General features: G+C 32.5%; 1 protein-coding gene across 4 annotated transcripts in view; it reads right to left on the bottom strand.

Annotated features, from left to right (window-relative positions):
* Nucleotides 1–14,698, bottom strand: part of Rev3l (REV3 like, DNA directed polymerase zeta catalytic subunit) — a 185,109-nt gene that overhangs the window by 49,305 nt on the left and 121,106 nt on the right. For all 4 annotated transcript variants that reach the window (XR_011707713.1, XM_027928308.3, XM_071613117.1 and 1 more), the window contains 4 exons: nucleotides 12,703–12,895; nucleotides 11,185–11,296; nucleotides 5,790–5,905; nucleotides 3,195–3,313 (listed from right to left, as the gene is read on the bottom strand). Coding sequence is in view for 3 of the 4 variants with exons in the window: in XM_027928308.3 (XP_027784109.2) it covers nucleotides 3,195–3,313; nucleotides 5,790–5,905; nucleotides 11,185–11,296; nucleotides 12,703–12,895 (540 nt within the window). In the remaining variant the exon portion in view is untranslated. The remainder of the gene's footprint in view (nucleotides 1–3,194; nucleotides 3,314–5,789; nucleotides 5,906–11,184; nucleotides 11,297–12,702; nucleotides 12,896–14,698) is intronic.

Below are 14,698 nucleotides of genomic sequence, written 5' to 3'. Positions count from 1 at the left end.
GTGTCTCTTGACTAGGTCACCTCTCAGAAATACCTACAAGACAAAAGCAATCTAGACAATGGCAAGAATTTTAATGCAAAATGGAAATTAAAGAATCAGTAGTCACCATAATTAGGTCAGCCTGAGATTCAGAGGAATAATTCAAACAGCACATCACATTTCTACATTATAATTTTAAAATTTTACTTTCTACTTTTATATCCCACGAGTTACAAAATGAGATTAAATGCTAATCTTATCCCAGTGCAGTGACCCAAACTGATCTTACTTTATCTACGACTTCTGCAAAACTCCAGAATAAAAAGTATTGTAATGCAGTATACTTCATAACACACACACACACACACACACACACACACACACACACACACCTTGAAAGGCTGCAAAAGGAAGAAAAAGGCAACAGGACAAAGTAAAAAATACAAGATTAAATGAAGATTGTAAAATTGCTAATAGCAGCAGAATGAAAACACACATTGAAAGCAGTAAATGGCAGAACAGATTCTACTATAAATTAAGTCAGTGATGTGGAGCGCAAACCCAAATAGCTTTCTCAGAATGCAGATAAAGAGGACAAAGAGATGAAAATGATGAAAGAAAATATATGGGGAAGATACAAAGAGAAAACGGTATACAGGGAAAATATACAGAGAATGAAGAGTTAACATATATAGACAATTAAGTTCTTGAAGGAAATGGAAAAATCTAAATGGTCAAATCTAACCCTTTTTATTTTGCATTTCTGTCTTTAAATCTGGACATAGCTGGTAGGTATCACTTTAATTCTCTGATGCAAATCTCAAATTTATATTTTCTTAATTATTGTCTGTTGAATTCTCCTAGATAGCTATTTTACACTCTTCAAAAAGTTTCTTCAAGCTGGGTATAGTGGTACACACCTGTAATCCCAGCAACTAGGGAGGTTGAGGCAGGAGGACTGCGAGCAAGGCCAGCCTCAGCAACTTAGTGAGACCCTGTTTCAAAATAAATAATAAAAAGAGCTGGGGGTGTAGCTTAGTGGTAGAGAGTCCCTAGGTTTAATCCACAGTATCACCAAAAAAATAAATTTAAAAAAATTCTCTACAATCCTCATCTTTACCACAGAAGTGATCCCTAATTTACTGTGAAAATTGAAGCAATCATAAGAGAATGTTCACAGATTCTCATTATCACATCTGCTTTCTATCAGCATCTACACTCATATGTTCTGCCTTTCTCCCTTTTATGGCAGAAAACCAGCTATGCTACATTTCCTACAACCAGGTATCCATCTGGCACCCATATTTATTTAATGGAATCAAGTTTGTTTCCAACCCACTTGGCAAATTCTTGAAAGGCCAAGATTAAGTAGATAAGCCAGAAGGCCTTTAAGTATAATCTTCTGGGCAAGAGTCATTTATTCTTTTAATGAAGTAGCTAAGCAGTTCTTTAAGAGGCAGTGTGTTTGTCACTCGGGAACAGCAGAAATTCTATGTTTAAAGTTTCAGGACAAGTGAAAACCGGTATATTAATTATTTTTTTCAGTCCTAAAGAATGAAATTATGTCATGTGCAGGAAAATGGATGAAATTTGAAAGCATTATGTTAACTGAAACTCAGAAACTCAAGCATCATATGTTCTCTCTCATAGAGAATGACAGAGAGAGGGGAGCATAGAAAAAAATGAGAGAGAGAGAGAGAGGGAGGGAGGGAGGGAGGGAGGGAGGAGGGAGACAGAAAAGGAAGTTGGTTAGATCTGAAGAGTAGAGAAAGGAGACCAGAGGAAGGGAGGCAGGGAGGGAAAAGGAAGGTATGGGGTAAAACTCACCAAATTCTATTGTTCTGTTGTATGTGTGCATATACAAACATGTAACAATGAATCCCACTACTATGTATAATTATAAGCACCAATAAAAAACAGAACAAAACCCCAGAATTTAAAAATTCAAATTAGACACAGGAAAATAATTTTCTTTTAACTGTAAACTGTATTTGGCAGGACAACTGTTGAGTAGATGTCTTAGAGAAAACAAAAGAGTTTTACTTTCACTTAGTATACTTTTTTGCATTTAAATTGTTTTATATGACGACAATATTTTACTATTTACTTTTTTTGGTGCTAGGGATTGAATTTAGGGACTTGTACATGCTAGGTAAGTACTCTACTATTAAGCTACATCCCCCGCCCCTACATGATTTTTAAATAAAGAATAAAGAGTAGTTTATAAAAAGAAAATCATGAAGAAACAATAAAAGAAGTTAGAAACTCCTAAGTATCATGAGGAAGATATGGACAAAAGATATAAATAAAAAGGAACCCCTGGAACTATCCAAATGTAGAAAACATAGTTTGACAGCCTCTACTATGAAGAAAAATTCTCAAGGCCAGCTTCTGTCCAAAGTCATAGCCCAGGATTTTATAAAAATTATCAAGTTATCAGCAATACTCTGGATTAGGAAAAACAACAATAAAACCTAAACAAGATAATTTCCCCCAACGAGGAAAGGACAGGGAGATAAATATCCAACTCATAACTTTCTCACAGGTGTTACTCACATTTTATAAGTAAAGATCAGAAATGTATATATTCAGCCTAGATTATCAGAAAACCTTTCTCCCTGAATATTCAGTGAGGACAAGAGAAGGCCCTGAACTTAAAGATGAAAAGACCCCTGAAAATAATGTTCAGTAATTTACTTGTTTTTATATATTCAATATGAGACTGAAGTTAGAAATAAATAATGGAATATCTATACCAAATACATTACAACCTCTGTATCATCCACATCTTATGCCATGTCACTAGGAACTCTGTGTTCTGAGAATAAGAACAATTCAATAGAAGAAACCAGGCAACTTCAAGAATGTAAACATTATCTATAAAATCATATGATTTAGATTTTCACTTGGCTTTAAGTGCAAAAAATGATGAAATTATAGAATATTCAACACATATCACGGTATCTTATTATAGCTGTAGACTTTTTAGTTGTTGTCTCAGACACAAATAGAAAAATTAAAATTAAAAAAAAATAAAGTCTAAAACCTCAGTTTTGCATTTTAGAAAGTAGTTATTTATAAATCTACCACAGTATAATAAAAATAATTTGCAAAAAGCGTAAGTTACATAGTAGGCTGTACTAATACTCTATAATGATTAAATTCCTATACTGACACAATCTCATATGCCAAAAATTTTATATAAAACTTTTTACCTCATTTCTCATGATTCTCCAGAGATTCAGTGTAATTCGGCCAACGATATTTATCTCACTCATTGTATCTGATCCATAGTCATCTCTTTCAGCTGCAAATCTGTTCTCCATTTTGTCATCTATAGAAATGAATATAGATTTTATCAGGACCCACAGAAAACAAACTTTCAAGCAAAATATGCCAAAGTAAATGAGAATGACAACAATTAAAGATGAAGATTAAGCGTGAAATGAAATTCAGAGTCTACATTATATTGGATTAAAAATAATCATTACTTTTAATAAAATAAACAAATAAAAACAAGTTTTCTTCCTTAAATTATGAAGGAATTTTGAGAAATAAGTATATTGGAAAATACCACTCTCCCTTCCTCTTTTCTATAGAGTGTTGTCCCTCAGTATCTGTGGGGGATTGATTCCAGGATCCTCTGCAGATACTAAAATCTGTGGAGCTCAAATACCTTATATAAAATGATTTAGTATTTGCATAAATCTATTCCTATATATATATATACTTTAAATCATTTCTAGATTATTTAGAATATTTAATAAAATAATAGTTGTTATATTGTGTTGTTTAGGGGGATAATAGCAACCAAAACAGTTCATACATGCTCACTACAGATGAATTTAAAAAGATATATTTTGATCTATTGCTGGTTGAATCCATGGATGCAGAACACCTGGATACAGACCATGGATACCAAGGGATGACTGTATATTTAAATAATAAGCCCCTTCCTCATTAAATTTGGTAATTTCTGCTGTTACTTTTATAAATACCTAATGCTACTGCATTTATTTGGTTTTAGCATAAAAAAGGTCCATTGATAAATTGGTCATTTCTTGGAAGAAATGGTAGTTTTTAACCTAAACAATTCTCTGAAAATCTGTTGACATCAATTAATGATGTTCATATTCAGCATGAAATTTTCAACTGTATATGGAGATGAAGAGTTCCTCCTAGAAAACAGAGTTCTGAGCCCCGTTTCTTAGTTGATGATTCTACCTAGAAAAGAAATTAATATGTTTTTCTTATATAATATGTGAATGTTGTTGATTAAAGGCAATGGAATAACAAAATTATTTATCATATATTGTATGTCTATTATATTCTGTAAATTTATCAGTGTTTCTTTTATTTTAATACGACAAGTTTCATTTTTTTTTTTTAAGGTGGATACATTAGTTTGTTTTTATGTGGTGTCGAGGATCGAACCCAGTGCCTCATGCATGCTAGGCGAGCACTCTACCACTGAGCCACCACCCTAGCCCCACTTTTATAATGTTTACTCTGATCTTAGGTACTGCTGTATTTCATAATCATTCTGTTAGTTCTATACATGGATTGGTAAGTAATTTCTGGCATCATATAGCTAGATAGCAGCCTAGCAAAGATTTCTCCAGACATTCTCTACAATTTGTATTTTGATAGAACCCAGAGCTTCATGCATACTAGGCAACTAGGCAAGCACTCTAACACTGACCAAAATCCCCAGCCCAGTACTTTACTTTAGTCACTCTTCTGATCCAAGTTATATGCCTTACATGTTAGAACTAATTAATTAAAAGGCCATCTGAACACTAGTGTTATTTCTCCTATCCTAATAGATGTTGAAAAAAACAGATGTATTCCTGAAATGCAAAAGACATAGAAGCTACAAAAAGTTTACACAATGAAAAGCTTAAAGTATCTCTGCCTTTCATTCTAAGCTTTTGAAAGCTCAAAATAATTACTGTCTTTAAATCCTCCAGTTTCAAACTTTTCATTTAAATTTATCAACATTTAAGACATTTTACTGAAGTCATATCCTCTTGGAAATGGTCTCTCGATTAATTTTATCAATTTTATATTTGGTCATTTAGCCCCCTAAAGTATATGTTATTTTGTTCGAGTAAGACTTGTGGGAGCCTAAAATAAATGCAATAAAAATTCTGTAGTTCTAAAAAAACCAAAAATATAAAAAGTGATTTATAAACTGTAAGTAATTTGGTATGAATATTATTACCCCTCCTCTTCAGTTAGAATCAAACCTTTGGAAACAGCCTTCAAATTCATGCAATTTTTAGCCTGATACTTGAAAATTAATGATAAATAAGTTAATTATTAATCTTTACTCTTCTTGTCCCTTCTTAACCAAGCGAATGAAGAAAAATAAACCAGACAAGTAGAATACAATATGGTAAAAGAGTAAAATAAGTCAAAGAAATATTATGCAGCTTCAACATGATTAAGAAGACTATCTCATAATACAGGAAAGTACTTATGATAGGAATGTTAGATCAAAGAAGCATAATAAAAATGCACCCTTTGATATGATTCTAGTTATATGTAAAAAAAGATTTACATATGAAAAATGACTGAAAAGAGAAAAAAATCCCAACAAACAACATTAACAGTATATGAAGCTATGAGATTGGGGAATTTTTAAAAAATTTTTCTTGATTTTTAAAATTTTTCTATAAAGTTGTATCTAGAACTTAACAAAATTTAGTATTAAAAACTGAGCTAGAACAAACAATAGTACTTTTTAACATCTTGTCTTTGTCTACTTTATGACAGATAAGCCATAAAACATTCACAACTCCACATACCTGGTACTCGAGAGATCATCTGACATAAGTCAACACTTAAGGCAGCAGCTCTTTGTAAGAGGTAGCCCCAGGAATGCATCTGAATCTCATATCCTAGCAGAATATCGGGATCATACCTAAAGAAGAAAGGGAAAATGAAATAAGGACCATACATTTGGACGTTTAACTAAAAGAACTCATTTCTTCATGATAGAGGGTATAAAAATAAAAATCTATATTCTATAATGAATTGCAGATGGGGAAGGGATGATAGAGTGGTTCCTATGGAAAATTTACATAAGAAGAAATGAACTGAAGTTAACTTTTGTAAAATAAGCATGGTTTTTCTAGGACTAAGTATTTGATGTGACTTGGGAAAGAGGCTGATAGAAATTGGGATCGAATGCAGACCACTACCACTGATGTACAGGAGTGATGGTACAACTGAGAATATGATATATGCAGGGGAGAGTGAAGTGTGAAGGCATTTGTGCATATAGTATTTGGAAAAAGATCCTCTAGGTTGTCTGTTGCCCCTTCTTTCCTTCTAATCCATACTGCTCTTAAATAGTTTTAATGCAGAGAATGGAAAAGAAAAATCTTCCTTTTCTTACTTAATTTTAATAATGACTTATTTCTCACATGAAGTTAGGCCAAAGTAATACAAGTTTGTCCTCTTAAGAGGAAGACGACTGTTTAATGGTACACTGAAATATTAACTGAGATTAATAAGGGGAAGGAAGGCATAAGAATCTAGAAAAATGTGTTCATTGTGGTTACACAGCTACATTGGTAAAGTTAAACAACAAACTGCACCTAACTCAGGAGTCTCTTTGTGGCTCCTCTTGGAGTGTCTTTGTTGTGATCATTATGAAGAAATATTTGGTTACAGAAAGGAAAATAAGGATTTTAAAGCTGGCATGGTGTAGCCTGCCTATAATCCCAGCGACTCAGGAGGCTGATGTAGGAGGATCACAAGTTCAAAGTAAGCCTCAGCAAAAGCAAGGTGCTAAGTGACTCAGTGAGACCCTGCCTCTAAATAAAACACAAAATAGGGCTATTAGATGGACCGAGTGCCCCTAGGTTCAATCCCCGGTACCTGTCCCTCCCACACAAAAAAATTTGGGATTTTACACACTAGTCACAAAGTCATTCTGAATTGTGGGATGTGTGACCTGTTCAAATTATGTCATCTAATACCTTAAGTCTCAGTCATTGTCTACAATATTAGATCATACTAATTTATTGCTCTAACCATCTATAGCTACTCATGGTATAACAATGGAGCATAAGCAGATCACCAAATATTTAGAACTGGTTTGCTAATATTTTATCAGACTTCCATAGATGCTTTTAAAAAGTGAGTGTTGAGGGCCAGGGTTGTATGTAGCTCAGTGGTTGAGTGTTTGCCTTGCATGTGTGAGGCACGGGGTTCGATCCTCAGCACTATATATATATATATATATATATATATATATATATATATATATATATATATATAAAAACAAAGATATTGTGGCCATCTACAACTAAAAATTTTTTTTTTTAAAAAAAGTGAGGGTTGAATTGCTTTAGTTTCATTGGTCAATAGAAATTATGATGTTACTAAAATGTCCTATTTCTAATTCTGGAGTATTTAAGTCTGATATCAAAAGAACTAGGTAAAAACTTCTCCAAGAGTATCCTTTCTTTTTTTCCTATTTCTTAAAGGCCCTTGAAAGTGTATTAGGTAATATAAATTTTAATATCTAGTGATCAGCTCATGATCCATTATTACATCACAGATTTGCAGAGTAGCCCCCAGTGCTGTTGGAGAAAAAGATAATGTACATATTATGCATGTGTTTTCCTCTATACAAATATGGTGGAAATTTCTAAAAAATGGCTTAATTTAATAAACAATTATTAATGTAATAAAACAGTCAAATAGTTCATCAACCTATATAAAATGTCCTCTTGTAGAGTCACATGAGTGGTATTTCTGGAACAAAGAACAAGATTGTGGTATGATCATGGAGAAGCAAGAAACAGCAAGACAATAAGCACAATGAAATAAATATCCAGAAAAGGGAACTTGGAAAGATCCCAGGGTACTAAGAGAAGTATCCCAACACCCTTCCTCCTTAGTCTTCCAACATATCACTTTTACCATATCTGTGTTGAAACTGACTTTATCATCTTATCCACTAAAAATCTTTTCTTAGGGTAATAAAAGATGTACTACATTTAGTACAGTGCAACCCTTGTAAAGCTTTTTAATGGCTAACTTTGAGAAACTAACTCTGAGGATCATGAGTCATGGAAAATTTAAAGGACTCTTGCACACATACAAAAAACCCTATTGTTAATGGCTTCTGAAGTACTGAGAGAGAATCAGAACAAGCATTACAATGTAGCCATGGTTGACTCTGATCTTAAGAAACTGGAAGATTCCTGGAGTTCTCATCACATATGTTTCTAAGCATTGTTGGAACATAAAGAAGATGCCAGAGTATTGTAAGCCCTTCCCTTTTAGCTCCTTTCACAGATAGTTATTCTAATTCACTTAAACAATTCATGAAACATCTTGTTATCTCAAGAATTATTATTTCTATCAGCTATTTATTATTCTGCTGTGGCATAAACACTTAGTTTTTGATAATGTTTTGAAAGATTTCAATTAAAAAGTTGTCTATTTTTATAAACTACTACTACTACTCAGAAATGACTACTGAAAACCAAAACAAAAAAGGGACCCTATTGCTCTCTTTTTTTTGGGTGTGTGTGTGAGGGGAATGAGTCACTTGACCACTGAGCCACATTCCCAGTCTTATTTTGTATTTTATTTAGAGTTTCACTGAGTTGCCAAGTGCCTTGTTTTTGCTGAGGCTGGCTTTGAACTCCTGATCCTCCTGCCTCAGCCTCCTGAGCCTTTGGAGATTACAGGCATGTGCCACTATGGCCGGCTCCTATGCGTCTCTTAATAGATTTATTTCACAGATTTTGTTCCCTTAGAATAATATGGCAGTTGTTCCAATATTTTTTTCAGTTATACTACATATATTTTGACCTGGAGTCTCATTAGTCTTTTTTTTTTTTTTTTAATTGTTCTTTTTAGATATACATGACAGTAGAGGGTATTTTGGCATATTATTTATACATTAAATTCTAGTCCTATAATTTATTCTAATTAGGATCTCCCATTCTCATGGTGGTACATGATGTGGAATTTCACTGGTACTGTATTCATATATAAACATAGTCTTAATAGACTTGAAAAGCTAAGAAAACATCTATATCAAGTTCAAAGGCCAAAAAACAAAATTTTCTTTTGTGAAAATATTTGGTGACAATAACAAAGTCATATTGATTTATTCTTTAATTTCTACTGAGTTTCATTCACTCTATCAGGTTTCTAAGTCACAAAAAGAAAAAGATTGGGTAGATGGGATTAGTAGTGAATAATAATAATGATAATAAAAACTGTGGAGAACACTGAAGCAGCAGAAATAGGAAAATGTTTTTATTTCTTTAAGTAGAGAAAGCTACTTCACAGTTAATATTTTAAATAACTCACTAACATCTGTACAGATGAGATCAGTGTGGTCTAACTAGGGTAGAGATAATGGGTAGGAGGGGGAAATAAACCTGAAAAATAATTCTGAGGTTAAAGAGGTAGAACGCAATGTACACATGGATGCAGGAAAAAGAGAGGAATCATAGTTTATAAATCTAAGTTAGGGGCACAAGGGAAAATATAAAATTATTAATAAAGTATATATGAAAATAAAAAAATTACTGACAAGAAATTAATGGATTTGATTTTATTTAATATCACTTTAGAATGCTTTTTATATTTGCCACCTAAGGAAATAAATATTAAGAATGGAAAAATATATTGTGTGCGTGTACAAATATGTAATGATGAATTTCATCATTATGTATAACTATAATGTACCAATTAAAAAAAGAAAAATAAAAACAATAAACATTTTTATAAGAACACAACTACATTTTATTCATTTTTATATTTATCTTAGCAGCAGCACTGTACTTACACAGGAAATACTATGTACCAGACACCAAGCTAAGAGGTAATGCATTAATTTATCTAATTCTCATATATATTACTAATTTTACAGAAAAGGAAAACAAAGGGTGAGAGAGACATGCAACTTGCTTCAAGACAAAAATACGGGGCTAGCTAACACCAAAGCCTGTTTTGAGTTTACTACTCAATAAATGGGTGAAAGAATGGAATAATTATTTTGGAGAGTTGCTTGGACTAACATATAAAGGATATTGAAGAACTAAAAATGTTACCTTTTTTTCTAATAGGTTTGTCAAACTTTACCCCAGTTTTCTTAGTGATTAGTATAATTCATTTCACGGACATTTAAGAAAGTTACCATGCTTGCAAATGGCCAAGAAAATTCTATCAGTGTTGATCTGATGTTGGGATATACCAACAAGGAGAAAATAAGCATACAAAGTAGAGGAATTTATTGGATGTGTGCTAGTGTACAAGATGGCACCGATCAAAACTCTCATGTGTTCCTTTTTCTAAGTTGTTTGCAGAATTAAATGTGGGCACTAAAGCATCTGACATGTTGACGGCAACTTCTGTGAGAAGATAAAAGGTACTGATAATGGCAAAATGCAAAAGGACAGGAATCTATTCAGTCACTAGTGCTATAAGTAATACAAATGCTTTCTCTTTTTTCCTCCCTAGAATGATGGGTAGAGCACAACATTTTTGATGCTCTGTTATTTAACTTGATTTTGTTTTACAGAAAACACATTCTCTAATTTTCAAAATGGTTTACATTAACCTATCTGGGATTCAATCAGATGTGGAGTCTATAGAATATTATTTGATCTTTAAAGCAGAATATTATATCAGTCTTTATATGAAAAAGAATTCAACTTTTTTGAACTCTGAGAGCAAAACAGAAAGGGGTAAATCTAACAGATACCAAAGGACAGCTTTTAACTGTACATCAGGATCCAAAGAATATTTTCTAGCCCAATCCTACCAATGGGCAGAAAGCTTAAGTGAAAGCATTTAATAAGGAAGTCCATGGCTCCCAAAAGTTACACTCTTGATAAAATGCAAAAGAGGCATTTATTTTATTTTTAAATTAAAATGATTTTGGTTAAAAGTCCTTTTTATAAATTCTTAAAAGATTTTACTATCAACCATCTAGACCAATTAGCAAATGGTCAGAACAAAAAGCAAAACAAAACAGTAACAACAATAACCAAAACCAACACCACCGATATGGTGGCTGGCTCCCAAAGTAAAAACTTACTTTCAGAGGCTACAGAACGGGACTCTTTTCCTCTTTCATACCCTCATCTATATTATTTGCATTAGTATGAAAAGACCAAACTAGAAAAGACAAGAAAAAATCAGAAAAAAAACCCCAAATAATACCTCTTTATTATATTGGTAATTTCTTGAAAAAGTGCCTTCTCATCAGCAGCATATGTAACTTCTAATCCTGTAATTCCAGATCTTATAAGTAATGGGCTCTGATATCTGATATCTTTAAAAAAAAGACAAATTGATTAGTATATATAACACTGTTATACTATGTAACAGTATTGTATTATATAACATAAATAGAATATTATCCTTTACTTCTGAGTGAAAGTGTGCTATGGAAATATTTCAAATTAAGAACATAGTCCCCAAAGTAAAAATATAATTAACCCAAACCTTTCTTAAAAGGTTTTCTAACTTTTTCAATTAAAATTTCAAATTTCATAATTTCAGTTATTTAAAAAAGTATACATTCACACAGTTCTGCAGATAATAACATCATCTGCAAAGAAATTTTATTACATTATTTCTGTTTTGTTTCAAAGCTAAGAGCTTTGCTTAGCAGATCATATTTTAATTACTAGTATGCTATAAAATGTTAGAAAATGCTTAATATCACCACCTCTTCAAGACAGAAAAGGTCCTTTTTGTCCTGATATGCATGCCTATTTCAAAGATGTTAAGACTTCCCATCATGGCTGATTACAAAATATAAAAGTAACATCAACTATTTTGAAAATTCAAAAATTGGCTTTTCAGTTGGTACGAGCCAGCTGAACTACATACAGCACTGATTAAACTTCAAATTCTTATATGGTTTTGCTCTGTGCTAAGACTTCTTCCTCAGTGGGCTAAATTCACTTCTAATTTACTTCTCTGCATTTAAAACTGCAGAGAAGTACTTGAAATTTATAAAATGCTTATATGGTACATTTTATAAAGAACCTTTAAACCAAAAGTATATGTATTTTGAAAGAGATATAAGCAAAGTTGGAAATCTCTTAAAAATCTTTTTCACTTATAGTACTAACTTAACTTCTTTTTTTTTAATTTTTTTTTTAGTTCTCGGCGGACACAACATCTTTGTTTGTATGTGGTGGTGAGGATCGAACCCGGGCCGCACGCATGCCAGGCGAGCGTGCTACCACTTGAGCCACATCCCCAGCCCCCTAACTTAACTTCTTAAAGCAAAGAGAAATAATATGTTAGCAGCAAAATACCTGCAAATGCATACATAAGGAAACTGTCTACTCAAGCTAGAGATACATAATCATTTGGATTCTATATGAACAATTAGTATTTCATGAAATGTTATTAAAATCTTTATATCATATTGTTTCTGATTTTTTTCCTGCAGTGCTGAGGATGGAACCTAGGGCCTCAATTATGCAAGGGAAATGCTCTACCACTGAGCCATATACCCAGGCCACTTCTGATTTTTGACAATAATTCAAGCAAGAATAATGAATATAGGACAAAGTTACCCACAGCGTCCTACTCCCTACCTGAACAAACATTCTAGAAATGAGTCCTTATGCTTGCTTGGATTAGATCTCTAGCACAGAAATTCTCCCCGTTAAAAGAGTCATCCTAGAGTGGGCAGTATATCCTTAATAAAATTAACAATACCTTGACTAGAGACTGTCTTATCTTTATCAATCACTATTACACCTGTGAGTTCTGTTTTCTCAGTATCTGGTAGTGGAGTGTCAGATGAGATGCAGTAGAACAGAGCACAGATTGGGTCAAATTCAGGATCTGGTTCTAAGTCTCGTCTGGTTCGAGCATGTAACTCCACACTGATTAGGGTAAGATTTTGTATCTATGAAAGAAAATAAAAATAATATTTAAAAAAGTTTTTGAGAAATGCATGCTCAAAGAAGTATGTTTCACTAAGACCCTAAGGAGATGTTCATAAAATTATAGACAATTTAACACTCCACAGATTCACTACAAGTAAATATTTAAGAATAGTTTAAATGAATTCATGTATTTATTTTAGAAAATTTATCCTATAATTTCTCAATGAAAATACTTGAAACTATTTGTCTTAGAAATATGCAATGTCTCTCAATTCCTGTTTGAGAAAGAGAATGACTAGTCAAGTGGTTCAAAACAGAATTTGTTACATTTTATTCTTTACAGTTATTTAATCTATAGCTGTATCTATAATTTGAACTAAAAAGTGAGATTCTCTTTTTTAAAAAATTCCTACTTAAAATATGCTATTAATAAAGAAAAAATAAAATAGGGGGCTAAGAAAATAACTATTTTTAACAATTAGCATGAATTAAATTAAAAAATTTTTTAATTGTATATGAACACAATGTCTTTATTTTTATGTGGTGCTGAGGATTGAACCCAGTGCCTCACACATGCTAGGCAAGCACTCTACCACTGAGCTACAACTCCAGCCCCACATGCATTAAATTTGATAAATTAAACAAAAAAAAACTTAAATGGAAAACGTCTCTCTCAAACCCAAACAGAACAAAGCAACTGGTCTAATTAGAGAAGGATGAATGCGTAGAAAGACTATGGAGAATACTGGGAAGACAACTTTAGGTCACAAGTATTTTGAGGTTGATTTCATTACTAGACCAATTTTCACACTTTAGGGATGTTATTTTAAGCAAACAGAATAAAAAAGTTGTCAAGACAGATTTAATGACTGTGATTAGGCAAGAGGTAGGTGACAAGGGGAACAAGAATCCTTTTTCTTCTGAGTATTGATATGCAGAAGAAGAGATTAGCCTAGGTTAATGGCAAGAAAGTGAGAAGCTCTGGACAGTTTCCTAGAGAAAGTAAGAGTGTAGCAGATTTCTGCAGTTCATTTCCTGTTTTGACCAGCAGGTGGCTGTTAGAACTGTGTATTTGTCAGAAGCGTCAGTGACCACCAACCAGATATCCTAAGTGGCTTTAACTTGAAGAGGACTCTGAAATAGGATTGCACAGAACAAAGTACATATACCTATAACAAGTAAATAGAAAATTATAATTTTCAAATAATTAGAGAATAACCAAGTATAACAAATCTTTTTGCTAAGGTCTATCAATTTTGCCTTAATAAATACTTTTTGATGAAGTATTTAATTTTTAATTGTGGGTGTACATTTTATTGATAAATATTCCCCAATTTATCTGGGCTTTAGGGGCTAAAATAAGGTCAGGTAAAAAATAGGAACTACATGAATGCTACTGAATGAAAAAAAAATGCACAAGTGAATATATGAGGGTGCAAGGCTATGTTCTAATCTAATTCTAATAAAAACAAATTGCCACTATGGGTGGTTACTAATTCTGACTTAAGAGCAAAGACATAAAATAGCTATATAAACTAACACTGTCCAACAGGATATCATAGACGCCCTATGTAATTAAAATTTTTCTAGTAGCCACACTAAAAAAAGTAAAAATAGGTTTAACTAATATAAAAACTTTTTAAAAATAGAATCAAATAGAGGTTGATAATTCCTTATCCAAAATGCTTGAGACCAGCAGTGTTTTGGATTTTGACATGTCTGCACACATATAATGAGAAGTATCTCAGAGATGGGATCCAAATCTAAATGCAAAACTCATCTGTGTCTCTTATACACCTCATACCCCTAACCTGAAGAGTAAT

This window comes from Marmota flaviventris, chromosome 6 (genome assembly GCF_047511675.1).
Source record: "Marmota flaviventris isolate mMarFla1 chromosome 6, mMarFla1.hap1, whole genome shotgun sequence".
Lineage (NCBI taxonomy): Eukaryota > Metazoa > Chordata > Mammalia > Rodentia > Sciuridae > Marmota > Marmota flaviventris.
Note: the sequence above shows the minus strand (reverse complement) of the source record. Positions and strands in the feature narration are given on the sequence as shown.